The sequence below is a fragment of the Drosophila yakuba genome, chromosome 3R (assembly GCF_016746365.2).
Source record: "Drosophila yakuba strain Tai18E2 chromosome 3R, Prin_Dyak_Tai18E2_2.1, whole genome shotgun sequence".
In the NCBI taxonomy this organism is placed as follows: Eukaryota; Metazoa; Arthropoda; class Insecta; order Diptera; family Drosophilidae; genus Drosophila; species Drosophila yakuba.
Window position 1 is genome coordinate 26,809,435 of NC_052530.2, and position 23,085 is coordinate 26,832,519.

General features: G+C 43.3%; 7 protein-coding genes and 1 long non-coding RNA gene across 12 annotated transcripts; 5 read left to right on the forward strand and 3 right to left on the reverse strand.

The window, feature by feature from the left end:
* Positions 1 to 1,165: 1,165 nt before the first annotated feature.
* LOC6538478 (probable cardiolipin synthase (CMP-forming)) lies at positions 1,166 to 3,105 on the forward strand. 2 transcript variants are annotated; one of them, XM_015193396.2, is made up of 6 exons: positions 1,166 to 1,223; positions 1,298 to 1,348; positions 1,468 to 2,019; positions 2,387 to 2,602; positions 2,670 to 2,805; positions 2,867 to 3,105. In XM_015193396.2, the coding sequence occupies exons 3-6, from the start codon at positions 1,519 to 1,521 to the stop codon at positions 2,980 to 2,982; spliced, it is 969 nt and encodes a 322-aa protein (XP_015048882.1). In that variant the 5' UTR covers positions 1,166 to 1,223; positions 1,298 to 1,348; positions 1,468 to 1,518; the 3' UTR covers positions 2,983 to 3,105. The 2 variants fall into 2 exon arrangements, with proteins under 2 accessions (XP_015048882.1, XP_002099002.1); XM_002098966.3 differs by having other exon boundaries at positions 1,190 to 1,348.
* A 757-nt stretch (positions 3,106 to 3,862) lies between these two features.
* LOC6538479 (60S ribosomal protein L27) lies at positions 3,863 to 4,400 on the forward strand. Its single transcript, XM_002098967.4, has one exon. It carries the CDS (start codon positions 3,904 to 3,906, stop codon positions 4,309 to 4,311), a length of 408 nt encoding a protein of 135 aa, XP_002099003.1. The 5' UTR covers positions 3,863 to 3,903; the 3' UTR covers positions 4,312 to 4,400.
* Positions 4,401 to 4,592: 192 nt separating this feature from the next.
* Positions 4,593 to 7,504, reverse strand: LOC6538480 (isocitrate dehydrogenase [NAD] subunit gamma, mitochondrial). Of its 2 annotated transcripts, none has more exons than XM_015193397.2 (6): positions 7,333 to 7,504; positions 7,158 to 7,235; positions 6,311 to 7,090; positions 6,063 to 6,249; positions 5,923 to 5,998; positions 4,593 to 4,888 (listed from the first exon to the last, which is right to left on the reverse strand). In XM_015193397.2, coding segments are annotated over exons 1-6 (1,179 nt in total). In that variant the 5' UTR covers positions 7,390 to 7,504; the 3' UTR covers positions 4,593 to 4,887. The 2 variants fall into 2 exon arrangements, with proteins under 2 accessions (XP_015048883.1, XP_043063078.1); XM_043207143.1 differs by lacking the exon at positions 4,593 to 4,888 and adding an exon at positions 5,053 to 5,298.
* Positions 7,505 to 7,755: 251 nt separating this feature from the next.
* Positions 7,756 to 9,109, forward strand: LOC6538481 (S-adenosylmethionine mitochondrial carrier protein homolog). The gene is made up of 4 exons (XM_002098969.3): positions 7,756 to 7,966; positions 8,019 to 8,285; positions 8,348 to 8,763; positions 8,873 to 9,109. The coding sequence occupies exons 1-4, from the start codon at positions 7,871 to 7,873 to the stop codon at positions 8,985 to 8,987; spliced, it is 894 nt and encodes a 297-aa protein (XP_002099005.1). The 5' UTR covers positions 7,756 to 7,870; the 3' UTR covers positions 8,988 to 9,109.
* LOC6538482 lies at positions 8,826 to 9,669 on the reverse strand. The gene is made up of 3 exons (XM_002098970.4): positions 9,460 to 9,669; positions 9,188 to 9,373; positions 8,826 to 9,132 (listed from the first exon to the last, which is right to left on the reverse strand). The coding sequence occupies exons 1-3, from the start codon at positions 9,583 to 9,585 to the stop codon at positions 9,106 to 9,108; spliced, it is 339 nt and encodes a 112-aa protein (XP_002099006.1). The 5' UTR covers positions 9,586 to 9,669; the 3' UTR covers positions 8,826 to 9,105.
* A 28-nt stretch (positions 9,670 to 9,697) lies between these two features.
* Positions 9,698 to 11,319, forward strand: LOC6538483 (zinc finger protein 689). 2 transcript variants are annotated; one of them, XM_039376075.2, is made up of 3 exons: positions 9,698 to 9,764; positions 9,820 to 10,850; positions 10,911 to 11,319. In XM_039376075.2, the coding sequence occupies exons 2-3, from the start codon at positions 9,820 to 9,822 to the stop codon at positions 11,074 to 11,076; spliced, it is 1,197 nt and encodes a 398-aa protein (XP_039232009.1). In that variant the 5' UTR covers positions 9,698 to 9,764; the 3' UTR covers positions 11,077 to 11,319. The 2 variants fall into 2 exon arrangements, with proteins under 2 accessions (XP_039232009.1, XP_039232010.1); XM_039376076.1 differs by having other exon boundaries at positions 9,712 to 9,771; positions 9,926 to 10,850.
* Positions 11,190 to 23,006, reverse strand: LOC6538484 (relaxin receptor 2). Of its 2 annotated transcripts, none has more exons than XM_039376074.2 (11): positions 22,813 to 23,006; positions 21,516 to 21,951; positions 19,246 to 19,527; positions 18,988 to 19,168; positions 18,519 to 18,803; positions 17,769 to 17,840; positions 16,743 to 16,814; positions 12,876 to 12,947; positions 12,278 to 12,721; positions 11,953 to 12,227; positions 11,190 to 11,893 (listed from the first exon to the last, which is right to left on the reverse strand). In XM_039376074.2, exons 2-11 carry the CDS (start codon positions 21,601 to 21,603, stop codon positions 11,355 to 11,357), a joined length of 2,310 nt encoding a protein of 769 aa, XP_039232008.1. In that variant the 5' UTR covers positions 21,604 to 21,951; positions 22,813 to 23,006; the 3' UTR covers positions 11,190 to 11,354. The 2 variants fall into 2 exon arrangements, with proteins under 2 accessions (XP_039232008.1, XP_002099008.1); XM_002098972.4 differs by having other exon boundaries at positions 22,757 to 23,006.
* LOC120321906 lies at positions 18,684 to 19,998 on the forward strand. The gene is made up of 2 exons (XR_005561637.1): positions 18,684 to 18,825; positions 18,990 to 19,998. It is a non-coding gene; the product is annotated as an uncharacterized LOC120321906 (long non-coding RNA).
* Positions 23,007 to 23,085: the final 79 nt, after the last annotated feature.

Here is a 23,085-nt window from a genome sequence, read left to right on the forward strand (position 1 = left end):
CTTAGATGAAAAACTGGAAACTATTTTTAATATATTTGGATAATGCAAAGTCAACATATAATAAATTATGATATATTTTTTCTCTCGATTAAATTTAAGCCTTCAACTTTGGGTTTGGGGTACAAAGTAATTTTGTGACACGTTTCAATGATTTCTTGTCACCACTTGGAACATTAGAACTTCAGTATACATATATTTAATATGTTTCCCTTTTTAGTTGGGGTCTTATGTGCTTAAGCTCAAAAACAAGTTTGTTAAATATTTTTTATGTACGCTTTTTCTTGTTTATTTGAGAATAGCTAGTTAAGTATCAATCCATAATTTGAAGTAAATAAATGAATATATTAGTTTCTAATTATTTGATTTTATTATCACTTTTAACACAACCTTCAGCATATATTTTGTTTTTGGTGGGGTATTGTAATTGTGTTCTTGTATTTAGCCTTGTCTTCATTGTAAAGCCATTTTTAGTGCTAAAATGTCTTGTTCCATACTTTCAAGCCGGTCGGAGAGACGTTCGAACTTGGGGATCAGGTCTTTATGGAGCTTGCGTGACAGTCTCGACCAGGAGTCGTTTGCATCATCAATTTTCATGTTATTCAAAGTATTTCTAACGTCCAAATCCTATAAAGGAAATAATGTAAATTTTAGTTCAACAAATTTCGAAAAGACATATATTTACAGCCGCTGAGTTTTGACAAGCGATTCCGATCCAAACCACCAGAAGAAAAAGTTTTATATGTTTCATTATTATGAACTATCCAGCACAAACAGCATACAACGACTGTAATGTTTTTCTCGTTTGAACTGAGCTTTTATTACTCGGAAAAGGAGCTCACAATCTGCTTATATCCTGTGCTCTTCTGCGCTTAATGTTGGCGATAAAAGCGCATTGACGCACAATTGCTTTTAAAATATCAGTCTTTATCTACATATAGCATGCCTATTGCGTCGGTAATGCTTATAATATTACAAATATTAACATAAAATCCATTTCTTAAGCAAATTTACAATAAAATATGTGTAACATGATACTAAGAATTGGATTGTCACATAGATAGTTAATTAGTTTTATTTAAGTTAGGAAATTCAAAAAACCGTTAAAAAATAATTTGGTATTTTTGGTATAAATAAGTAGCATTTTTCGGCACATTTCGTCCGTTGCAATCGCTGAAATCGATAGTGCTATCGCCGTATCAGCAGTGTTATCGGAGCCGACTTGTGTAATAAAAACAAAAATTAAATTAAAAATTTCCGTAAATGCAGTGCAGTAATTTGTAATCGAATAATTTTTCAGATTTCGTACTGCACCCAGGTGCCATCAGTGGGCAAGGATTCCCGACCAATGGTGGGTGTTTCAGCTGGTGATAACCAATGGCCAAGGGTCGGTGGCCGATCAATTTGGCATCACAAGGTTACGGATCTCAATGAATTGAAACTGATTGTGGGCATTTTGTGTGATTACAGAGCCCGCGAACAAGTCTGGACTTGAGACAGGGATCGGACGTCTATTAACCCATGCTGCCCGCCATCATTTTCCGGCAGGTGCAGCGGCCACTGCACCATGGAGCCGCCACCTTGGAGCACGTTTTGGGTGGCGGTGGGAGCAGCTTCGTCAACTGCCTGAATCGCTATGCAGCCGCCACGGGATTCATACGGATCTCGTTTCTGGACATTAAGCGGCGCAGGAATTACGAACTGGCCAGGCTTCGCCTCTTTGCCGATGAGAAGAAGCAGTCGCTCCACTTGCGCACCTTGCAGGGACGCCATCTGCTGCAGGGCGTCATCGAGAGGAAGAACTTCCTGGTGGATGACATCCGGGAGGCCAGGCACAAGGTTCAGGAGCGGGTGCGCGAGAAGATCGACGAGATACGGGAGGAGCGAGAGAACATTATGACCATACCCAACATGCTGACCATCAGTCGCGCCGTCCTCTCGCCCTACATCGGATATGTAATAGTCCAGGGCGACTTCACTCTAGGCATGAGTCTCCTAGCATTCGCCGGCATCACAGATCTGGTGAGTTTCCCAGGAACATCAGTTTAAATAAAAATCCTATACACTAAAAGTGAAATTAGGTCGTCTAGTATTCAAGCAAAACAAAAAACATGTGATGTGTTCTATTGCATTATTTATTGTCTTGTTTTCTGCCCGGTCTGTGTTTTGCTTTTCTCTACATACATAGTACCTTTCAGATTCGAAATATCTATATATAATGTTGCATTTTTTACCCGAATTGCTCAGACGAAACCCAAAAATAGTTTGTTTATCTAAGCAATACATGCACGTTTCATTTCTGCATTTGTATGCCAACCAAGCTAATTAAAAACATATTTTGAGCATTCTACTTAATATTTATTTAATATTTGTATTTCTGTTTCTTTAGTTGGATGGACAGATCGCCAGACGGTGGCCTTCGCAGGCGAGCAAGTTCGGCTCTTTCCTGGACCCCATGGCCGATAAGTTGCTGATGGGCTCGCTGGTCATCTCGCTGTGCTACACGGATCTGCTGCCCATGTGGCTCATGGGCATCGTGGTGTTCCGGGATGTATTCCTCCTAGGAGCTGGATTCGTTATACGCTACATAAGTCTGCCACCGCCGGTGAGTTTATCTACATTCTTATGCTACTGGTTTGTATAATCACAATTTAATTATCATTCTTCGGTAGAAAACCTTTTCGCGCTACTTCGATGCCACCCATGTTACTGCCCAACTGGAGCCCACGCTGCTCAGCAAGATCAACACGGGTGTCCAGTTGGCCACCATTGGACTGAGCCTGGGTGCACCCATTTGGAACTATTTGGGTAAGCTTTGGGTGCACACTTTTCAAGATGGATTAATCACATGTGTATCATTCCATTCCAGATCATCCAGCTTTGCAGGGCCTTTGGTATCTGACTGGCCTGACTACGGCTGCCACTGCCCTCAGCTACGTCATGAATCGGCATAATACTTTTAAGATTATCCAGAAAAAGACGTAGAGTCGGGCATTTCCGCTAAATATCTGAGTACTATGAAGAAGTAGTAGCTCTCCTTAAGCAATGATTAGTATGTATTGTGTTTTCTAAATGATTACCATAAAATAAATCTATTTTGTTAATAAATTTTAAGTGTTGTTCCACAACTATTCGTGTTATCAAATTACAAACGGAAATATTCAAAATTGAGGTGCTAAAAAAATACATCTGCCAGTGTGACCAGATATGCGAAAACACCGCCACACTGTAGAGTGACCGCACCAAAAATACCGGAAATGTTGCCACTAAGTATCGATAAAAAGACGACGTCTTGCCATCTCTAAAATCTCCCCTTCTTTTCTTTTCGCCCGTTTCCGGTGAGTGGTGTGTTCCGCGTGTAATTTTAGTTAAATTTTAGCCAAAATATTATTTTCTGCGATTCGGTAGGACTGCGAGTGGTGTGCACTGTAAAGGCTATGACCCCTCAAAATGGATAATGTTTTTAAAAGAAGTGAAACGACGTTCTCAGTCGCACAAAGCAGAAAAAACGATTCCATGGAGGCTCTGCCTCCAACTCTTCTATGAAAAAAACACAATATCTGGTTATAACTTACCACATGGTTTAGGCGACTAGATTTTTTAAGTTGCTTACGACTTGTGTATTCCAGTTGGAATATATTAATTGTGTTTAAAAGATAATAAGTGAAATCAAGACATCCGGCAACCTGTGGTACTACAACACTTCCTCCACAGTGGCCAAAAACGTGTTACTTGGAACACTTATTTTGATTTCTTTCTTTTGTGCCATGATGTCTAAAAGATCAATACTAGCAGATGATACTATGAACTTACCCGCCAAATAGTTATAAATAAAAGTTATGAAAACTGACCAATTTACTAACGTTCTTTTAACTTTTCGCCTAATTTACAGAGCAAGCCGCCAAGATGAGGAAAATCATGAAGCAGGGCAAGATCGTAATCGTCCTTAGCGGACGTTACGCCGGTCGCAAGGCCATCATCGTCAAGACCCACGACGATGGAACCCCGGAGAAGCCCTTCGGACACGCCCTCGTTGCCGGCATCGATCGCTACCCGCGCAAGGTGACCAAGAAGATGGGCAAGAACAAGCTGAAGAAGAAGTCCAAGGTCAAGCCCTTCCTGAAGAGCCTGAACTACAACCATCTGATGCCCACCCGCTACACGGCGCACGACATCAGCTTCGAGAAGCTGTCGCCCAAGGACCTGAAGGATCCTGTCAAGCGCAAGACGCACCGCTTCCAGACCCGCGTCAAGTTCGAGTCCGTCTACAAGGAGGGCAAGAACAAGTGGTTCTTCCAGAAGCTGCGTTTCTAAGCTGCCCATTCGCTACTTGTGGTTACTGGATTGTCGCTCTTTTTTAAGGTTTAATAAACAAAGAAGTAATTCTGATAAAACTGACCGAAGTGGAACCTCCGCCTTCTTATTGAGTGTTCAAGTGGGGCAAATATGCCTACGGTGATGATTAGTATATGGAATACATTGAATAGGATGTGCACAACAGGAATTTTCGGACAGATTGGAATGAAGCTACACCGGCTCTTCGTAATATAGTGCAATTCCCGAGCCTTTAACCGCCAAAATCCAAAACATGATAGTTACAGTGTCTTTTTTTACTTTTTCCTTTACTAATAAATATTCGAACAGAATAATACATTTTCAATATTACAAATCTTTTGGAAAATTTACAATTTAATATCGCTTTGATTGACTACTTGTGGAACTTGCTAGGCTTTTGAAGAGCGCAAAGTGTGTTATTCTTGTTGTTCATGTACTGTTGCCTTAGGGTATTTTGCATTAAAAGTTAAATAAAAGAAAATATACAGCTTTCCAGTAGGAAATTTAGAAAAAAGAATCAGAGTGCAGAAACATTGGATAGGGCCGGCAAGAAAATCTGTGGAATATAAGATAAAACCGGATTAGTACCTTTCTCAAACAGAGCTGGAGAAATGAAGCTGAAAAATATTTGGAGTTTGTATTACCTGAATTATCACACTTGGACATCGAATGAACACACAATGGACATTTAGCCGGGGTAACATATTTTGTTTGGGTTAAGCAGCGGAATATTTCAATCTCGATTTGATTAAACCGATTTTTCTGGGCATCACATTTAACGCTGAATGCATTGGCTTTGGGGTACAAGATGTCTCAAATTGGCTTAGTTGTGGGGTTAATATAATTTTGACTGGTTTTGGTATTAGACTTGGTTCGATTTGGTTTATCTTGCTGAGTTTGTTAGCAGTTGGTTGAGTTCGGTAGTGCGATAGTGCCTAAAATTGGCTAAAATAGTTTCCATGTGGCCTGCGGAGCGGTAAAGCGTTTCGGATTTTCGGGGAGAGGAGAAAAAACAGAATTTCTTTCATTAGAGCTGCACGAGGACAATTTGGTTACACGTTCAAAACGAAAATACTACATACTTGTGTACTGAATGTGTGTGGTGGGTGTGTTCTACTAAGGGCACTACTTAGGACAAATATACAACAGAAAATAGTTCAACGAAGCAATTGCTAAACAGTTGTCGAAAAATTATATAAACACATTTTAAGTGGCCTCTTATAGGTAACCAACGAGCATGTGTTACCCATAATGAAGTACTTAAAACTAAAAGATATAAGGAAACTAAAAAGTTAGTGGTTAAGTGGAGTCTGTGGTGTGCTGGTTGGTTAGGACACAGTTAGGCCAATTCGGCAATAACACTTACAGTTCTGTTGAAGTAATAAGTAAGTAATTAAAATAATACAATAACAGCATGAAATTATAATACAAGAAGGCCCGCCTAGGCTGGGCTTATCGCGACAGTGAAGTAAAAGGGGACAAGCGATAGATGTTTGTTTGCTTAAAACGTAATAGAAAATACAACACTTGGTTGTGACAGCGAAATAATAGAACAAATAGAACTACTCTAAATGCAGACGATTATTTTACCAATTCACGCGCTTGGCACTCAAGATCTTGAGTATATTTTCAACCACATCGGTACTGGAGTTGGTGCCGCCAATATCTGCAAGAGTTTGAGATGATAAAGTTGATTCTGTTTATGAAATAACTATGGGGGTCGTGATCACCTGGCGTGCGAATGGCATCGTTGACAATGGTCTGGTAGACGGCCTCCTGGATGACGTTGGCGTGCTCCTTGTGACCCAAATGGTTCAACATGTCGATACTGGCACTGATCATGGCCACAGGGTTGGCGATGTTCTTGCCGGCAATGGCGGTTCCGGTGTTACGGGTGCCCGGCTCAAAGATGGCGTACTAAAAATTGATATGGAAAGATTGGAGGATTATGCGTTAAGCAAAAGGCAAAGAGACTTACATGGTCGCCGTAGTTCCTACCGGAAATGAGGCCAGCTCCGCCCATCAGACCGCAAAGAACGTTGGACACAATGGTGCCGTACAGGTTGGTCATGTTCATGACATCGAACTGGTGGGGATTCGACACGGACTGCATGCAGGTGTTGTCGATAATCATGTTGTTGTGCTCCAGTTCGGGATAGTCCTTGTGCACACGGTTGGCGACCTCCAGGAAGAGGCCATCGGACAGCTTCATGATGTTCGCCTTGTGGATGGTGGTAACCTTCTTGCGATTGTTTTGGCGGGCGAACTCAAAGGCATAGCGAGCCACACGCTCGGCATTCTCGACGGTCACCACTTTCATGCTCTCCACGATTCCGGGCACAGACTCGTGCTCCAACATGGCGTACTCGCCATCGGTGTTCTGGCGGATGAGCACCACGTCGATGTCGTGATGGCGGGCCGGAATGCCCGGATACGACTTGCAGTGCACCACATTGACGTACAGATCCAGTTCGTTACGGATGGCCACGTTGCGCGAAACTTCGGTCAAGGTTTGCGACTTGGTCTCGATGTTGCCCTTGAGTGCCACTCCGTTCCTCTTGATGGATGTGATGGCGTAGTCGAGATCATCGTTGCCCTCGGTGGAGGGATCGATGTCGATCACCTCGAAATCGATGGGTGCACCGCAGTACCGGAAGATCTCGCGCACATAGCCCATCAGTTCGGGACCAATGCCGCCGCCTGGCAGCATGGTGACGGCATGACGACCTCCGTACTGTGCCGAGGGAATATCGGTGCCCTGTTTTCGAAGATATAAACGGATGCTATAACCTCAATTGGGGATAAACTCCAGCGGTTGGACTCACCGTGACTTTCTTTTGCAGCGCCGATTTGGTGTGGGCCACATCCTCGGTCTTCTCCTTGGTCACCAGCAAGGGATAGCCCTACAATTGGAATAGATAAGTACGATCAATAGGATCTCGCAGGCGCGCATTATGTAATTTGCATTTGTAGGCCAATTTTCCGGTTGAGAAAACTTACGCGAGTGAGGAACGGCGTCTGCGTCTGCAGCAATCTCTGGGTCAAGCGAAGGGCCATGATTTGATCCTTGGATTATTGTTTTCTACCGCTGCAGTTGGGATTCTACTATCAGTTAAATCACGGCCAATTTTATTCCACTTGGCCAAAACGGTGCTGCTGCTTCTTGCCAAGAACCACGGCTTTTTAGGGTTGTCAAGCAATTAGTACTGGTTTCAAAATAATTACTTTGGTTTTTAAAAAGGATAATGTTAATATGTTCAAATTAAAACTTTAAAATTTCAGTACCACACATAGTTTTTAAAAAAACACTTTCGACAAAATAATAATTAGTTTTTTAAAAACAATTTTATTGATTTGGCTTCCAGCATCTTGACAACTCTTCAGCAAGCAGCTGTTATCTGCAGCCTTGCCAGATCTGCAATAAGCAGCTGACTGTTACGTTAACAACCACATCTTATGTTTTTGTTTACTAAAATAATTTTAGTTAATACTCCGAGGGGATGACTTAAAGTGAATGTACCAACAGCATTTATAGGACATGGCAGCGGAATTGGGTCTGGATTCGGCCGCGGGTTCCGTGGGAATCAACATGCAAGAGCCGGTCAATAAATTAAAGTTCCTTCATGCACTTGTTGTAAGTATTTTGAATTTAAATCAAAATGTAGTTCTTAAGTAATGATTTTTAGGCTGGAGGCGTGGCTGGCATGGTGGTGGACATAGCGCTCTTTCCCATTGACACAGTAAAGACCCGACTGCAAAGCGAGCTGGGCTTTTGGCGGGCAGGAGGATTCCGGGGCATCTACAAAGGACTCGCTCCTGCGGCTGCAGGAAGTGCACCCACGGCGGCTCTGTTTTTCTGCACCTACGAGTGTGGAAAACAATTCCTCAGCTCGGTCACCCAAACCAAAGATTCACCCTATGTTCACATGGCAGCGGCTTCAGCAGCAGAAGTGGTAGGATTCCATTTAAAACTGTGCACCTGATATGTAAATTGACGAATCTCTGTATCCCTTAGTTGGCTTGCTTGATCCGTGTTCCCGTGGAGATTGCCAAGCAACGCTCTCAAACATTGCTGGGCAACAAACAGTCCGGCCTGCAAATCCTGCTGCGGGCCTATCGCACTGAGGGATTGAAGCGCGGCCTGTACCGCGGATTCGGCTCCACTATCATGCGGGAGATTCCATTCAGCCTGATTCAGTTCCCCCTCTGGGAGTACTTTAAGCTGCAATGGACTCCCCTGACCGGCTTCGAATCCTCTCCTTTTTCGGTGGCTCTCTGTGGAGCAGTCGCTGGTGGCATTTCAGCGGGATTAACCACGCCGCTGGATGTGGTCAAGACCCGAATTATGCTGGCTGAAAGGGAGAGTCTCAACCGGCGTCGCAGTGCCCGAAGAATCTTGCATGGCATTTATCTGGAGCGAGGCTTCAGCGGGTGAATATTTCAATATTTGACTCGACTGGAGTTGATCCTAATAGTTTTACATTATAGTTTTATAAATTGTTTATTACATTTATTAATGTACATCTATATTACATTTCAGTCTGTTTGCTGGCTTTGTGCCGCGGGTGCTGTGGATCACACTGGGCGGTGCATTCTTCTTTGGCTTCTACGACCTGACGACGCGAGTCCTTGGCGCCACCAGTACGGATCATTAAAATTAGGGCTATTTTCGTTGTACTTGTAGTAGAGGCACGTAGTTTGCAGTAGTAACTTAACCGATGACAACCACCGTTTGAAGACAACGTGGACAATAAAGTGTATGGAATACTTTCACTAAGCGTTGGAGGCGTTATTGGCTCCCTGTGGAAGAAGTAAAACTATAAGTGGAATGGGACATTGTAAAAACCTCACTGACATCCTGAATGTGAAGGCGACCAGTGAGCAGACTAGCTGTAGTGCGTTGATCTCCCAGCTCATCTCCGCAGGCCATGGGCACATCGGAATCCTCCTCATCCACGTTGATGTATCCAGTTCGCTGAGCCTTCCTGCATCTAAGGCAATCGCAGAAAATCCGGCAGCGACTACGTGACATGGCGTAGACCTGGGAAGACCCAAATGCATAAATTAAACAAATGTTCATCCATCCACTTGAACAAACAGACGGCGGCGATAAGGAATGTAACGCACCAAAGCAGCGAGAACAAAAATGCCAACAAGCACCAAAATTGGCAGCCATATGTACTGAGCGTCGTCCGGATGCAGTATGTCCGCTTCAGGACTCATGGTTGTCTCAGGCTCCAGAACCGGCTTCATTTTTAGGGGATGTACAAAGAAATCACAACAACTGCGAAGCAATAAAGTTCTTAAAAATTTAAGCGCTATCAAGTGATGCCAGATCTCTCGAAGAATAGGTGGCAACTCTATAGCAGCTATGTTTAGTTTTTCTTCGCATTTAATGTTTTGAGCGGGGAGTTTCAACTGTAAACAAAGAAGTATTAAGTAATTAGAGTAAAATTTACAAAGTTGGTCAAAATCAGTTTGCCACAGATGGATCTCCAAACGTCAAAAGCGTGCAAAACGCTCAACTTTACAATAGCAAGAAGAACTGCAGAAGCTCCCGTGAAACTTGTGTCCCAAGAAGTCTCATTTTCAGGCAGCTCTACTTTCTTGGAGCTGAGCAATTGCTGCCGCTTGTGTTTGGAGGAGCCGCATTCTAACCTAATGCTGGACATGACCGTCATCTATGACCAGGAGGCGGTGCTGAGTTACTACGACTGCTACGAGATCTGCACCAAGGAGGACCTGCGACAAAGTGCCAAAAACGAGCCACAAACCCTGTGCAAACGATGCGCGGTGGAACTGCAATGGGCCTACGACTTCCACAAGAAAGTGGCCATTGCCAATCAGCAGCTGAGAGAGATTTTTGGGGCGGCCGAAGTCAATGGCGATACGGAGCAGGACGAAGACGAGGAGGATGAGGCGGATATGAGTGAGGAGGTCTTTTTGGAGGAGATTGAGGATAGGCAGGATGACCAGGAGATGGTGGAAACCCACGATACTGCCCAAAGCTTAGAGGACATCATGCCTCGCCATCGGCACTCGGGTAAATTCAACTGCAATTTCTGCCACAAGGAGTTCAGGAATCATTCTCGCATGGCCAAGCACCAGTTGATTCATTTGGCCAATCGTCCCAGCTTTCCGTGCAATCAGTGCGACAGGGTTTACCTCACGAAACAGGCGCTCAAAGTTCACGTCGATTCGAAGCACAGGCAATCCGGAGTCCACTGCGACACGTGCGGCAAGGTGTTTGCCATTGCCAAAGCCCTAGAGATTCATAAACGCTATCATACCAGAGACTTTCCCTATTCCTGTGATCTCTGCGATCGTCGATTCGCACAGCGATCCCATTTGACTGTCCACCAGCAGGTGAAGCACTCTGGATCCCGTTTCATTTGCGAGTTTCCCGGCTGCCAGAAGTCCTTTACCTCGTCTTCATCCCTCAGGAATCACGAGTGCACACACACGGCCATGCCATTCGAGTGCGCCCACTGCCAGCAAAGCTATCCAGCTCGTAACAAGTTAGTTATCTGGTTAAACGTGTACATAATTTAAAAGTAACACTTGTTTTCATATTTTAGACTACGCCTGCACCTGGAACGTAAGCACAACATGGTGGTGCAGATGGAGGACCTGGAAGAAATGCGCAAGTTTCACGTAGTGCGCTCCAAGTTAGTGATGGCAAAGATTTACGCTGACCAAAATGAATCAGACAGTGCCAGGAATGATAGCGCTGCTGTTTCTTAATGAAAAGTATTTAAAAACATTATCCAAAGTTAGGTAACAATATTTATAGTCAAGCAAACTGAAAGTTATTGCAAGTATTAGTCTAAGTAGCATCCATTATAAAACCGGTTAAATTGCCTTACAAATATCACATTCAATTTATTTCACACTTTCCTTTGGTTATCTTACACGGATAGGAATAGATATTCACATACATATATAGATATTCGATATCATAGACAAAATAAATGCTGTTAAATCTGATGGTATACAAGTTCGATCTCCGCCACAAGAATCCTTCAGTTCGACAGCGTAAGGGCTAATGGCATGGCTTTGGCCAAGGTCGTGGAGTCATCCGGATGTTGAGAGGAACCTGTTGCCGTGCCCGTCGTGGTGGTGGCCACATTCCCATTGCCCGCCTCCGCTCGCTTTCTAGAAGTAATCTTCTTCCAGCCCCGCAGGAAGATTTGATTTCGATACTTGGGCGTGGTGAAGGTGTACAAGAGAGGATTCACCGCCGAGTTCAGTGGCAGCACAAAGACCACCAACCAGGCGTAGATGTCGTCGGAGATGTTGTAGTTGAAGAATACCCAAATCTTCATAACGATGATGGGCACCCAGCACAGAAAGTCGGTCAGCACGATGAAAAAGAATCGCACAGCGAATTCGCAATCCAACAAAGTGAGCGGAGTGGCACTCCGCGTCTGCCATATCGAAATGAGGAGTGCCGTGTAGAGCATCGCAATCATCACCAGCAGCAGCAGATTGACGCCCAGGAACACGAACGCCGAGTAAAGCCAGCCCATCGGGAAGGCTTCGTGGATGTGCAATGGAAAGCCTGTTAAGTTTAAATATCTTATAAGCAAACTTACTTTTTATCATAAATATTGTGCTTACAGGTTCCGGAATAGGATCCGTAGTAGGGTAGGGTGCTGGTCCGCCACAGAAGCACTGGTGCCACAGCCAAGCCCACGCCCGTTATCCAAATGCAGATCAGAGCCAGCCACATCACACGACTGCCAATGCTGCGGTGGCCGCGGAAGGGATCGGCGATCAAGAGAAACCGCTCCAGCGACATGAAAGCCAGGATGAGCATCGAAACCTCCGAGGAGCTGACGGCCAGGGTGCCAATCAGTGTGCACTGCCACGATGTTATCCAGTCCAGCACCACCCTGCACGATTTGGGATTAGCTAATGCGATAATCAATCGGACTTACCTTACTTATAATACTCGTTGCGGTAGCGGTAGTCCTGCACACCAATGGTGACCAGATAGAAACCCATCAGCATATCAGCCAGAGCTAGATTCCGAATCACCATTGTCACAGCCACATTCTCATCCCGGTAGATGAAGCGTCCCCACAGCACCAAAACATTCCCAGCTATTGTCAGGGTGGCCATCACCCAGGCGGAGTAACGTAGTACTGGTTTGCTCAGCAGATCCTGAAAGGAGCTGACTCCATCGGTGGATGGTTTGCACATTTTCACTCGCGGCGTCATCGAGCAGTAGAAGAATCGATCGTAGATGATGTACGTCAGGTTGCGCATTGAGTTGATGGCCTCGAAGTCGATGTGATCATACCGGATCCCCGTGAGATTCAGGAACGAGATGTTCAGCGGCTCCATCAAACTGCGGCTGATGTGGATCGGCATTAGGGCCAGCGAGCTGAAAAATTGGTGAGTGCTCAAATGAATTATCATAATTAAAAGAAATCATAAAATATCTCAACACTAATTAAGTTGAAGTCCCTTTTACTACGAGAAGATATATTGTGTGATTTTTAGAAATTAAAACATAGAAATGTTTTGAGTATACTCACAGTGCCTCCAGTCGAGTGTTGTGCAAAAATGTTTCGCCAGATAACTCCTTAATGGGATTACCGACAAGGCGGCTGTAAAAAGAAACGCACGTCTAAGAATTATTCGCAGATTTAACGTTGCTCATACGCCGCGTGTGCCACGCATAATGGCCCTGCATTTGTTGCTGATAAAGCCAACGCAGTTGCGTTCGCGACTTTAAAAGTTGAATGGCGCGACTTTAAGTCAAAGCCACAACAAGTTGGCCGGGGGCTTTTGAAAGTCACATAATAAAATTCTGGGCAGCGTAATAACGAAAAATCTTATTTAATAGCTGGCTGAGTATAAATCAGTGCGCAAACATTGTCTATCAGTGTGTGGCATAGATGCAACTGGCCGGGGCTTTATGTGCTCGCAGGAAAGGTCGCATCATTCATGGCAGACAGGATGCGGCACAGTGGATGCGAAACTACAACTTCTGTTTTGATATAAACTTCCTTCCTTCTTACTTCCTTTTAAACTCCGCAGGAAACAACCCATTAAATGACACACACTACGTGTGCAGAAAGTAATCCTACGTTATTATAATGCTCATCGCGTAGGGGCATAATAACTTTAATGTTTGCCATGGTTCGCAATTGGTGTGTTGGCTCCACCGTGTCACGTCCATGGGAATCTCCGCAGCTGATGTGAGATCTAAGGAACTGAAGCTGATGGAGATGATGTTGTGAGTGAGGATGTGGGTGTGGATACTGACGTTGAGCTCCATTGCTTGCACTTGTCTGGTCAATCAATGGACGAGCGCCAACTGTTAACAGTTTGTTTTTATGGTTTGTCGCCCAAAGACAATGGCCACGCCCCCCTTCCAACACGCACCCACCCACGCCCACCGGGAGCCACCACACAGATTGCTGGTAATTGTTGGCTGGCTATAAAGTTGCAGCGCGGGTAAAAGCTTCAACTAAATATTTAACTTGGCCGCAAATTGAGCCGTCGAAAAATTGCTTTCTACCCTGATATTTATTATGTAAATTTCTAATTAATTATTGAGGGACAGGCCTCCTGGATCGACTGGCCTCATGATTTTGTCCAGCTCAAAGCAGTACGCTCAAAAGACCGCACTTAATAACTTCATAAATATCCGGACCGAGCCAGACGACACACACGAGCACAATTAACATATTTCCCTGGCAGGGCAACAAGTTGCAGTCCCTCGATTGTGGGCTTTCGCCCCCCCAACCCCCAACCAAAATAAGCCCAAAGTAATGCCCATTGTTCATGGACGAGCACATCCTCCGGTGGCCACATTCACGTGGCCCATTTCGGCGGGCATCGCAAGTGCGTCAGCATCAAAAGGCCTGAGTAAACGTTGGAGGGCCGGATGGCGGTCATTGCGCATTTAAGAAAATCACAAATAAATGCCACTAGTTGTGTTTCTGTGCTACGTGCAAGAAGCAAAAACCATGACGCTGAAATATCTCCAAGTATTACATTTGCTACTTTCGAACAGGTGGATCTATACTCTTTTTACAAAGTTTTGGTTTCAACAAGAATCCAGGTTTTTTTTACAGCCGCAGAGTTCTTACAGAGGCTATTCCTGTATGAAAGTAGTTAATATTAGTATTTCATCCTGTACTGTTAGGGTATTTTAACTCTTATATATCCCCGCCATTTTCTCCACCTGTTAACTCATTCAACGCACCCCATTTCCAGCCAAGTGCATATTAACCAAATGATGCCATTTGCGCTTCCCTTGCAAATGACACGTTTCAGTTTGTGGATTCTTTTGGGGCAATGTGCTCCACAGAGCAACTGCCGCATTTGTTGCACTGCTGCGGGGGGTCGGGCGGAGGCGGAGATGGTGGCCAAGGGCTTATGTTGACCATAATTAACGTCACGGCCGTGTCCAGTGGACAATGCAGCAGTTGTGGGTCTTTAAAGCCAATGGAGCATTCGAATATCTCTGTAATGACCTGTCAGTGGCTCAGTGGCTTGACAGCAGGAATCAAATTAGTGCAGCGATTTCTCAAATATTTTCGCATTCGTTTGTTTTATGGCCACGTTCCCCCCCTACCCCCTGCCCCCCTTCCGAAAGCCCTGGGGGATGCTATACCAAAGACAAAACAAATCAGCAGAAATTGCTGAAGGAAGACAGATACATGAGCAGCATTTAGATGCGTATCCGATAGATACTATACACATGCACGAATACACGGATACGCTGGCCAAAAGTAATTTTCGTGCAGTTTATTCTAGTCGATGCACAAAACAACAATTGAAAACAATGCATTAAAGAAATTTTTCAAATTTAACTAAGAATATAAATAAATAAAGAACTTAAAGTTATATCAACGCAGCAATACCAAGCTATTTTCCATAACTATTAAACCCAAATCGGCATTCATAAAGGTGCATATTTTCTTTCCGTGTAGCTGTAAAAGTGCTACTTCTCGCTGGAATGCTGAGAAATTCCTAGCACGCCAACAAAGGGCAAATTATTTGCATGGCTGAGGGGCGGGCAGGCTCCCATGTGGGTGGTATGTTTGGTTGGCAGAAAGATGGTTAGATGGTCAGATGGTCAGATGGTAAGAGGTGTCATCAACAGGCGTAAAGGATTTGCAGCTCGGATGGGGGGGAGTGGCTAGATCTAATGAAGCAATGACGATTGGGGAATAGCGCCCCGAGTCGATTTCAATAAACTCCTTCATTATTGGCCCACAACTTGGCCCGGAGTTGCTTACTGGTAGTGGCCAAAGCTTTGGCGAAATTGTTTTCACATAAAATACAAATTTATTTGCATTTTTATTTGGTCGTAATAATGTTTGTTTATTTGTTGCGCTGCCTGCGCTGCGTTGGCCAGAAGTCAAAGTCCCAAAAGATACAAAAATGCCAAAGCCAAAAGTTCGCTTTCCATTCTAGCCAATCTGGTCAAGAGTGGTATGTGTGTGCGGTGTATGTGGTGTGTGTGGTGTGTCCGTTATCATCCTTGATATGCTGATGTATGTATATATGCTGGATGGGTTTTGGTTAAATTTATTAAGGCCACAGCTTGATGCTAGACGATGGATGCTGAGCAGCCCGAGACATTTATTGAATATGCCATTGATATATGGTTATGAAAGCAACCAGAAAGCAACATTCGATTCCTATTCCAGCCACACACACATTCTACACAAATCCGCGCTTAAAGCTCTTCAATATTAAGCATACGCCATATACGCATATGTCTGAGGCCCATCAAATTCCTTCCTCAAAGCGTTAAACAATTTGTTTTCGTTTTTACGACTGCCGTTTATAGATTTACCCCTCTTAGTTTACAGTTTTGCTATTACTTTCATCAAAATAAACTATGACTATAAAGGTTAGATTAGTTGGCCCAAGGGGTAAACTTTTTTATAGAGTGGGCGTGGTCAAGTTCATAAAAATATTTCTATCCTTGCAATTGTAGGGCAGCTGCTTGGTTAAGCAGCCAGCAGCCAACTTTCCTATCCCTTGTGATTATTTATCTGTCTGTGGGCTCGGAAAGTTTTCAACTTTAATATTTCATAAACAGAGTGAGAGTCGTATCGTATTTCGTATATGTAATTGCGCATTAATGAACTCAAAATTAATATCATTGACTACGATTTGGAATCACAAAGCAAATGTCCACTGAGGGATGGGAACTTCTGGCTTGGCTGCTTGAAATCCTTTGCCAAATTAGGATTTACTCTGGTGGCATTCCTGCGGCTTTGTGCTCGGTGCTGATTCTTTGACCAGAGCGCAAGTTCATTAGCTTCTGTCCCGGCATTATTCGTATTATTATGCTAATTAGCTCTGTGTGCCATAACTCATGCTTAGTGTCGGTGTTAAACTTTCAGAAATCCACCCAAACCATTCGGCATACTCACATATCTCGCATATTCTCTAGATTCGCAAAGGCTTGTCCATGGATGTGCGTGATGAGGTTGTGCTGCAGATCTCTGCGAATAAATAATGATAATGGTAAATACTGAGCGTATAATACAACTAACTAAGCTTCTCTAACAAAACTAACTAACATCACACACTAATATCCTTGTACATCTTTAGCATCTTTTCTTGAACTTCCCATATGCTCCAAATCACCAGATAAATTGCCAACACATATGATGTGATGATGGGCACAAATATTGCGACACAATTTATCCCATCTAAATCTCATCGCTCCCACTCGTTTGCACTGTCTGTAAAGGTTAACACATTTATTTACGTTGGCCAATTTGGGTAACTGATTTATTTTCAGTTAGCAGCAAGGCGTCGGCCACCCAGACGACCCATTGACTTATATTGTCAGCTATTGATGCATAAATTAATGATTATGTATGCTCCGTCAGTCGGGGATTTAGGAAGACCCCCGAACTCAACTCTCTTTTTCTCTTTTTTCACTAAAAATGAAGACTGGATAGGAAACCACCTTGCAAGAGTATATCTATCGCCGGCCATACACTTTACTTTTTCTCCGTGTCACTCTTCGTTTAAATATTTGTTTAGCATATGTTACTGGCGTACACAATAAAAGTGCCAATTTATGGTTATTTGTGCATAAATTCCATTGTTTTTGGTGTTTGCTTTGCCGGTAAGAAGGTGTCGAAGTATCGAGTATCCACCTCAGTGTCATGTCAACAGTGCGTATACGCAATGTTCCATTCCTCTTTTTCGACTGCCTCAGCAACAATGTAACCCACATAAATCTCTCAAAATAAACAAGTAAAAAAAAATACTACTGGAAACGAACGAAAGCAAAATGCAGCGAAGAGTAAAAATTACGCATACGCACCATAAAATTTAAGTACAACATATTTCAATAGACTTTTCGACACTTGCTGGCATCTTTTCCAATTTTTTTTTTTGGTTTTCTTGTTGCGGATGGGTGAAAAGTTGATTGTTTTACTTACAGCAAATGTAAATTATCCAATTGGGAAAAAGTTTCCTCGCCAATGTATTCGATTCGATTGAAATCCAAATAGCTGTAAAAGTAAAGAGATATTTATGCAGGCATCCAGCAATCTGGCTAAGCTGTAGGCCTAGTTTATCCTTATATATATATATATTTTCGGATCCGTGTTCTAAGACTTCCCTAAGCTTTTTGTGTGTGCTTGTGTGAGCAAGTGAGGAATGTTTGCTTCGGGCAGACGGCAGATAATCAAAGTTGATGCAGGGCAACTAGAAATGGCTTTAAGAATTGATATAAAAATGTTCCTTAGTAGTAAAAGAATGAGTTAAATGGTACCAGTTCTAAAACTAGATAAAGAGCACTTTATGAGAGCGACAAACTTCAATGTTGCACCCTTAAAGGGTGAACTTCAGAACGCGAGTAAACACCACTAAAGGACATCAAACGAACACTTTGGGAACAAAGTGAGTGCAGCCACATTGACAACATTGTGTGAGTCCTTAACGGAATCAGCTTATGGCGAAACCAGCTATCCAGGAGTCCACAGGAGGACACCCAATACCCGAGTAACCCAATGAGCGGTTGCACCAGCAGCTTTTAGCAGCATTTTACGCTTGAATACATCAGCAGAGCTGCTCCTCCGCAAACCAAAGCAAACTGATTCCCTTTCTATTGCTGTTTCAGTTTCAGTTTCTGTTTCTGTTTTTAATCTAGCAAATAGAAGAGCGACTATACAATTCGATTTACTCACACTTCGTAGAGCGACGGGATTTTCGGCAGCTGCACATTTCGCAGAGTGAGGCGATTCCTGCTCAGCACCAGCCACTCCAATCGTCTGAACAAGCGCAGCTGCTCCATGGGCAGGTGGTGCAGGTGGTTGTTCACCAGGAACAGCCACTGCAGGCTGTGCAGCCCCACAAAGACGCCGTGTGCCAGGTGGCTGACATTGTTGTGGCTCAGCTCCAGGCGCTCCAGGTGAAAGAGGCCACTGAAGCTGCCCAGCGGCACACGTGATATGTTGTTGTACTTGAGCGTTCTGAGGGAGAAGGGAATGTCAGGTGAGTCAAGTGTTTCTACACAATTTAACTGAATTACTGCCTAGATTGATTTCACTTTACTCAGCAGAAGAGTGAAACTAGATCAGATAACACTACTGCTTATATTTATTAACTGTTTAATGCAGTTTTCTTTAAATTGTATCTATATATTGCTTAACTTACAGCTTCTGCAGACGCGTCAGGTTGGCAAAGATATTGTCCCGCAGGGTGAGATTGTTGCGGATGATGATCAGATTGGTGACCTCCGAGCTGAGACGCGGAAAGCGACGCAGTTTCGCATAGCGACCGCAGTAGAGAATGGTTCGCTGGCCGCACTGACAGGCCTTCGGATATGTGACGATATCTACGGGATCACAAGTAAGTTATTGCTCAACTAAATAGAAATTTTTGGAGTGTAATTGATTTGGGGCAACCACTCACCACAAGTCATGTTTAGAGTTAGGCTCTGATTGCGGGGCACCATCGGCGTGGACAAGTCCGCACCGCTCGCATTCGCAGCGCTGGAGATTAGGCGCTGTTGCTTCTTTTCAATCGCATTACGCACAATCTTGTCGGCAATCTCCTTGCTGCCATAGAGGAGTCCGCACTCCACCGGATTCTCGTCGCTGCTGTCGGCGCAGTCCAGCCGACTGTCGCACATCTGGCGCCTTGGAACGCACAGCGTGCCGTTGTCGCAGGCGAAGCTGGCCGCGGGGCAGGGTCCTGGGAAAAGGACAACGCAGCGAACAGATCCCAAATTAATTATCACTCAAGGACAGCTGAGCATATTGCATTTGAGTCGCACACATAGTTTAGTGATTTTATCCAAAACATATGTATTTCCTACGAATGCTTTGTCTTTAAGAAACCATCTTCACCTTTGCTTGAACCTCTGATAATTTCCATGCCCACACTGCGTATGAGTAATTATTTTAATCTCTAACAAACAAACTTTAAGCTCCAGCTGACAACTTAATTGTCATAAACTCTATCAAACCAAGTAGTTCAGTTTATGGTTCGCCTTTTTGTCAACACATGACAATTAAACTTAATGTGCAAAAAAAAAGTTTTGTCTGTCGTTTCTTTGATTTTTGAGAGCTTTGCTTTGTTAACAATATGTGTTTTCAAGCGTTTAAATCAAGTACATGTATCGAAATAAATTATTGTGCCATTGTGGCTAATTTAACTTCAAAAGTTGAGCTAAGTTTCTATTCAATTGAAATTTCTTACTCTAGAAATTAATTTATACAGAGAGTTTTTCTGCCTGAATGCCTACAACTTTTTTTTTGGGGTAATTGTCGTAAAACGAAATGACATTCTTGTTTTGCATTTTATCATTTTTACGATTTGTTTGGGTACCACGCGTTGCGAGTCCTTCCAAAAATTGAGCAATTCAAATTACTAGATTATGGAACATAGTTCGTTAGACAAATGAGCAAATAAAACTGGAAGTGGAGCACCTTGAGCAGCTTTTAATCCGATTGCACGGATTGCGTCAGAAACGTATTTTTTTTCGGCTGCTTTCATATTTAGCTCATAAAAACTTTTCGCCTTACAAGGTAAATGGTATAAATAGTTTTAATTAAACATAAGACATAGTGAGAATCTTAGCATTTTCAAGGAATTTGATTTGATTTACTGGCTTTTAAATAAATTGAATCTTTCATGTGTTAAGCCTGAAGTCGAAATGCATTTCCTCCGGCATAATAGCCATATGATTCACATGAAGCTGCACAAATATATTTCCTCATATCCTTTTCCATATACTCGTATATACATATGTGTAACTTCATTAGGAAGGACTCGGCCACACACAAAAGCATTGTGCATTAGGCGAGACTTTCAATTTCATTGTGTCCAAGACAAGGACACATGTTCACACACAAATCCTGGCTGCTAAAGGCATCCATCTCCACAGTTTGCCCGCTTTAAGTTTCCTGCTCCTTCTGGCTGATTTAAACCTAAGCCGGACAAATTGTATCTGGCAGATAAATAATTTGTCGTGATGCATGTACTCGGAATGCGAGGCGACAAAAGGGCATAAATCAAACATGTTTCGCCTATATTCCATGGCTGCCTATGGCAAATCAATACGCAAATTGGCATAAAAAAATATATAATATTCTGGCAGCAAAGAGCAGCGCGAATTTCTCGATATTGATACTCGTAAAACAAGATAAAAGCCTCGAACGAGGAAGCAAAACATTCAGCACCCAAAAGGCCTCAGATATATATTTATTTATACTCATACTTCGATGTTTCCATCGATGTGCGAAAATTGTTTTGCGCTCAAGACAAAGTTTGTGCCGTACTCGTATTTATTTTTTTATGGTCAGCCGTTTGTTGTTCTTTTTGTTGCCTGATTTTTTATCGTATTATACAACAAATTACTTTCAAATACTTTTGAGTATAAAATTTATGGCCGCTTTGCAGTTTGGAATTTGATTTTGGTTTTTGCTCGCAGGACCGAAGGAACCCTTTAAGGATATACAAATTTATACGTATTTACAGCAGCAGAAAAATGTTGAGCTAAATAGTTTTGAAAGAACTTTAAGTAATACGATAAATTATATTAGTAAGTAACTCGAATTTATTCTGAAAGCTAAGATATCTACTAATTACAATGGGAGCTACAGCCTGCATTTAAAAGTTATACAGATAGGTGTGCGAATGATGGAGTTTTGGAAGTATATCATATTGAAAGGACTCACCCAGACTCAAGTAGAATATCACGGCGGCCAGCAGAAGGACGACGGTCATCAGACAGACGCCTACGGCGATGCTCCTCCCGTAGACCATTGCGATTTATCGGTTCGCTCCTGTTTATCCTGCACGCTCGCTTATCTAATTACTTGGCCACCATGGCTGCACTGGCTCCTTGACCGAGTTCATCATTAGGAGCACTCAATTCCCACTCCGGCCACGCCCCCATTCAGCAGAAACAACAACAACAACAACAGCAGCAGCAGTCGTTGCGGTGCTGACTCATTGAGTTTTTATATTATTATTTCTTATATCGCAGCGTTCCTCTTTTTTTTTGTTTTCGCGTTAATTTCTTGTCACTTCATTTGGCTAATGTTCACAGCTCGGCGAGAAGAGTTTTAAGTGCCCAGGATTACACAGCAGATGAAGCGGAAGGAGGAGGATCTGGAGTTGGGGCTCAAAATTAATATTTTGAATGGCAAGTGCTTTCCACTTGGTGGGGTTTCGATTTCAGCGCTGGATAAAATTGATTTGGTGTCCATAAAAAATATGCACACAGTGCCACTTTGACAGACGTCGAGCTAAAGTTTCGCAGACGGATTTAAGTTTTTGGGTATTTAAATGTTACAAAAATATGCGTTTAAGCAACTGAAAGTTGCTTTAATGAGTCGAGTTTGTTTTAAATAATGCTTATTTGTATTACAAGAAAAGAACTAGATATAAGTTGAGAGGAAGTCATAAAGCTTGCCCCGCTGAGTCTAGCAAATCGAAATGAATAATTTCAGTTGGCTCCAGTCGCAAGGTTCCATTTTTAAGCAGCCACTTTATTCCCCGATTTATGCAAGACCTTAAGCCAAACTCAAGGTTACGACGTTTGCCAAATGTACTACGAAATGGAAGTGCAATATGTGACCCCCCCACTTTTTTCTGATTAAATTCCGCTTAATTGAGTCGGTGGCGGGGAGGTAAGGATTCAAGGACTCAAGGTCAGCCGGAGACAAATCATAATTTCCGCAAAAGGTCACATTGTCTCTGCGATGCATGATCCCCAAAGCAAAACTGAAACTGGGCCTCTCATTATCGCAATCATCGCAATTGAACATCATTTGGTGTGGAAAAGGGGCCATAAAAACGGAGCGGTTCCTTCTTTGCTTCGTTTGCTGCCGGGCCACTTAATGCCCCCTTGACCACTTTGCAGATTGTGTCAATGCGATAGGATGCGTCCCAAAAAAAACCTAAAAAATCAGACCATTCAAATGTGTGTTCCTTTGCCACTTTATTTCCAAACGAGCCACTTTCACTGACCCGTTCACGGGGCAGACACTTTTTAAAAATCGAAAGTCGCGCGCGCCTCGCCAGGAAGTCGCCTTTTGGGGATGCGACGGAAATCGACAAGGACGAAAAAGGACCAAACGCGTTCGGGCACAGCGGCCAACTGAAGCTGTTGGCAGCATGTGTTGCTGATTTTGTTTTCCACCGCCAAAAGAAAAGCGGCCGAGCAGCTTCGTGTGCCACAGGACTTCGGCTGACCGTGCTGAAAATTCGTGGTGCTTCAAAAAAGAAAATCCCACAAGTAAA

What these genes read in the sequence shown, in the direction of transcription:
- LOC6538478 (XM_015193396.2), top strand. Translation starts at nt 1,519, where the DNA reads ATGCTGCCCGCCATCATTTTCCGGCAGGTGCAGCGGCCACTGCACCAT. An exon ending in TCGCCGGCATCACAGATCTG is followed by an intron (nt 2,020 to 2,386) that starts GTGAGTTTCCCA and finishes CTGTTTCTTTAG; the next exon opens with TTGGATGGACAGATCGCCAG. An exon ending in ACCCATTTGGAACTATTTGG is followed by an intron (nt 2,806 to 2,866) that starts GTAAGCTTTGGG and finishes ATTCCATTCCAG; the next exon opens with ATCATCCAGCTTTGCAGGGC.
- LOC6538479 (XM_002098967.4), top strand. Translation starts at nt 3,904, where the DNA reads ATGAGGAAAATCATGAAGCAGGGCAAGATCGTAATCGTCCTTAGCGGA.
- LOC6538480 (XM_043207143.1), bottom strand. Translation starts at nt 7,389, where the DNA reads ATGGCCCTTCGCTTGACCCAGAGATTGCTGCAGACGCAGACGCCGTTC. An exon ending in AGACGCCGTTCCTCACTCGC is followed by an intron (nt 7,236 to 7,332) that starts GTAAGTTTTCTC and finishes TTCCAATTGTAG; the next exon opens with GGCTATCCCTTGCTGGTGAC. An exon ending in GTAGGAACTACGGCGACCAT is followed by an intron (nt 6,250 to 6,310) that starts GTAAGTCTCTTT and finishes ATCAATTTTTAG; the next exon opens with TACGCCATCTTTGAGCCGGG.
- LOC6538481 (XM_002098969.3), top strand. Translation starts at nt 7,871, where the DNA reads ATGGCAGCGGAATTGGGTCTGGATTCGGCCGCGGGTTCCGTGGGAATC. An exon ending in CGGCTTCAGCAGCAGAAGTG is followed by an intron (nt 8,286 to 8,347) that starts GTAGGATTCCAT and finishes TGTATCCCTTAG; the next exon opens with TTGGCTTGCTTGATCCGTGT. An exon ending in CTGGAGCGAGGCTTCAGCGG is followed by an intron (nt 8,764 to 8,872) that starts GTGAATATTTCA and finishes ATTACATTTCAG; the next exon opens with TCTGTTTGCTGGCTTTGTGC.
- LOC6538482 (XM_002098970.4), bottom strand. Translation starts at nt 9,585, where the DNA reads ATGAAGCCGGTTCTGGAGCCTGAGACAACCATGAGTCCTGAAGCGGAC. An exon ending in TTTTTGTTCTCGCTGCTTTG is followed by an intron (nt 9,374 to 9,459) that starts GTGCGTTACATT and finishes GGGTCTTCCCAG; the next exon opens with GTCTACGCCATGTCACGTAG. An exon ending in GTCGCCTTCACATTCAGGAT is followed by an intron (nt 9,133 to 9,187) that starts GTCAGTGAGGTT and finishes CTTCTTCCACAG; the next exon opens with GGAGCCAATAACGCCTCCAA.
- LOC6538483 (XM_039376075.2), top strand. Translation starts at nt 9,820, where the DNA reads ATGGATCTCCAAACGTCAAAAGCGTGCAAAACGCTCAACTTTACAATA. An exon ending in AGCTATCCAGCTCGTAACAA is followed by an intron (nt 10,851 to 10,910) that starts GTTAGTTATCTG and finishes TTCATATTTTAG; the next exon opens with ACTACGCCTGCACCTGGAAC.
- LOC6538484 (XM_039376074.2), bottom strand. Translation starts at nt 21,603, where the DNA reads ATGGTCTACGGGAGGAGCATCGCCGTAGGCGTCTGTCTGATGACCGTC. An exon ending in CTGACGCGTCTGCAGAAGCT is followed by an intron (nt 18,804 to 18,987) that starts GTAAGTTAAGCA and finishes CTTCTCCCTCAG; the next exon opens with AACGCTCAAGTACAACAACA. An exon ending in ATCCCGTCGCTCTACGAAGT is followed by an intron (nt 17,841 to 18,518) that starts GTGAGTAAATCG and finishes TTACTTTTACAG; the next exon opens with CTATTTGGATTTCAATCGAA.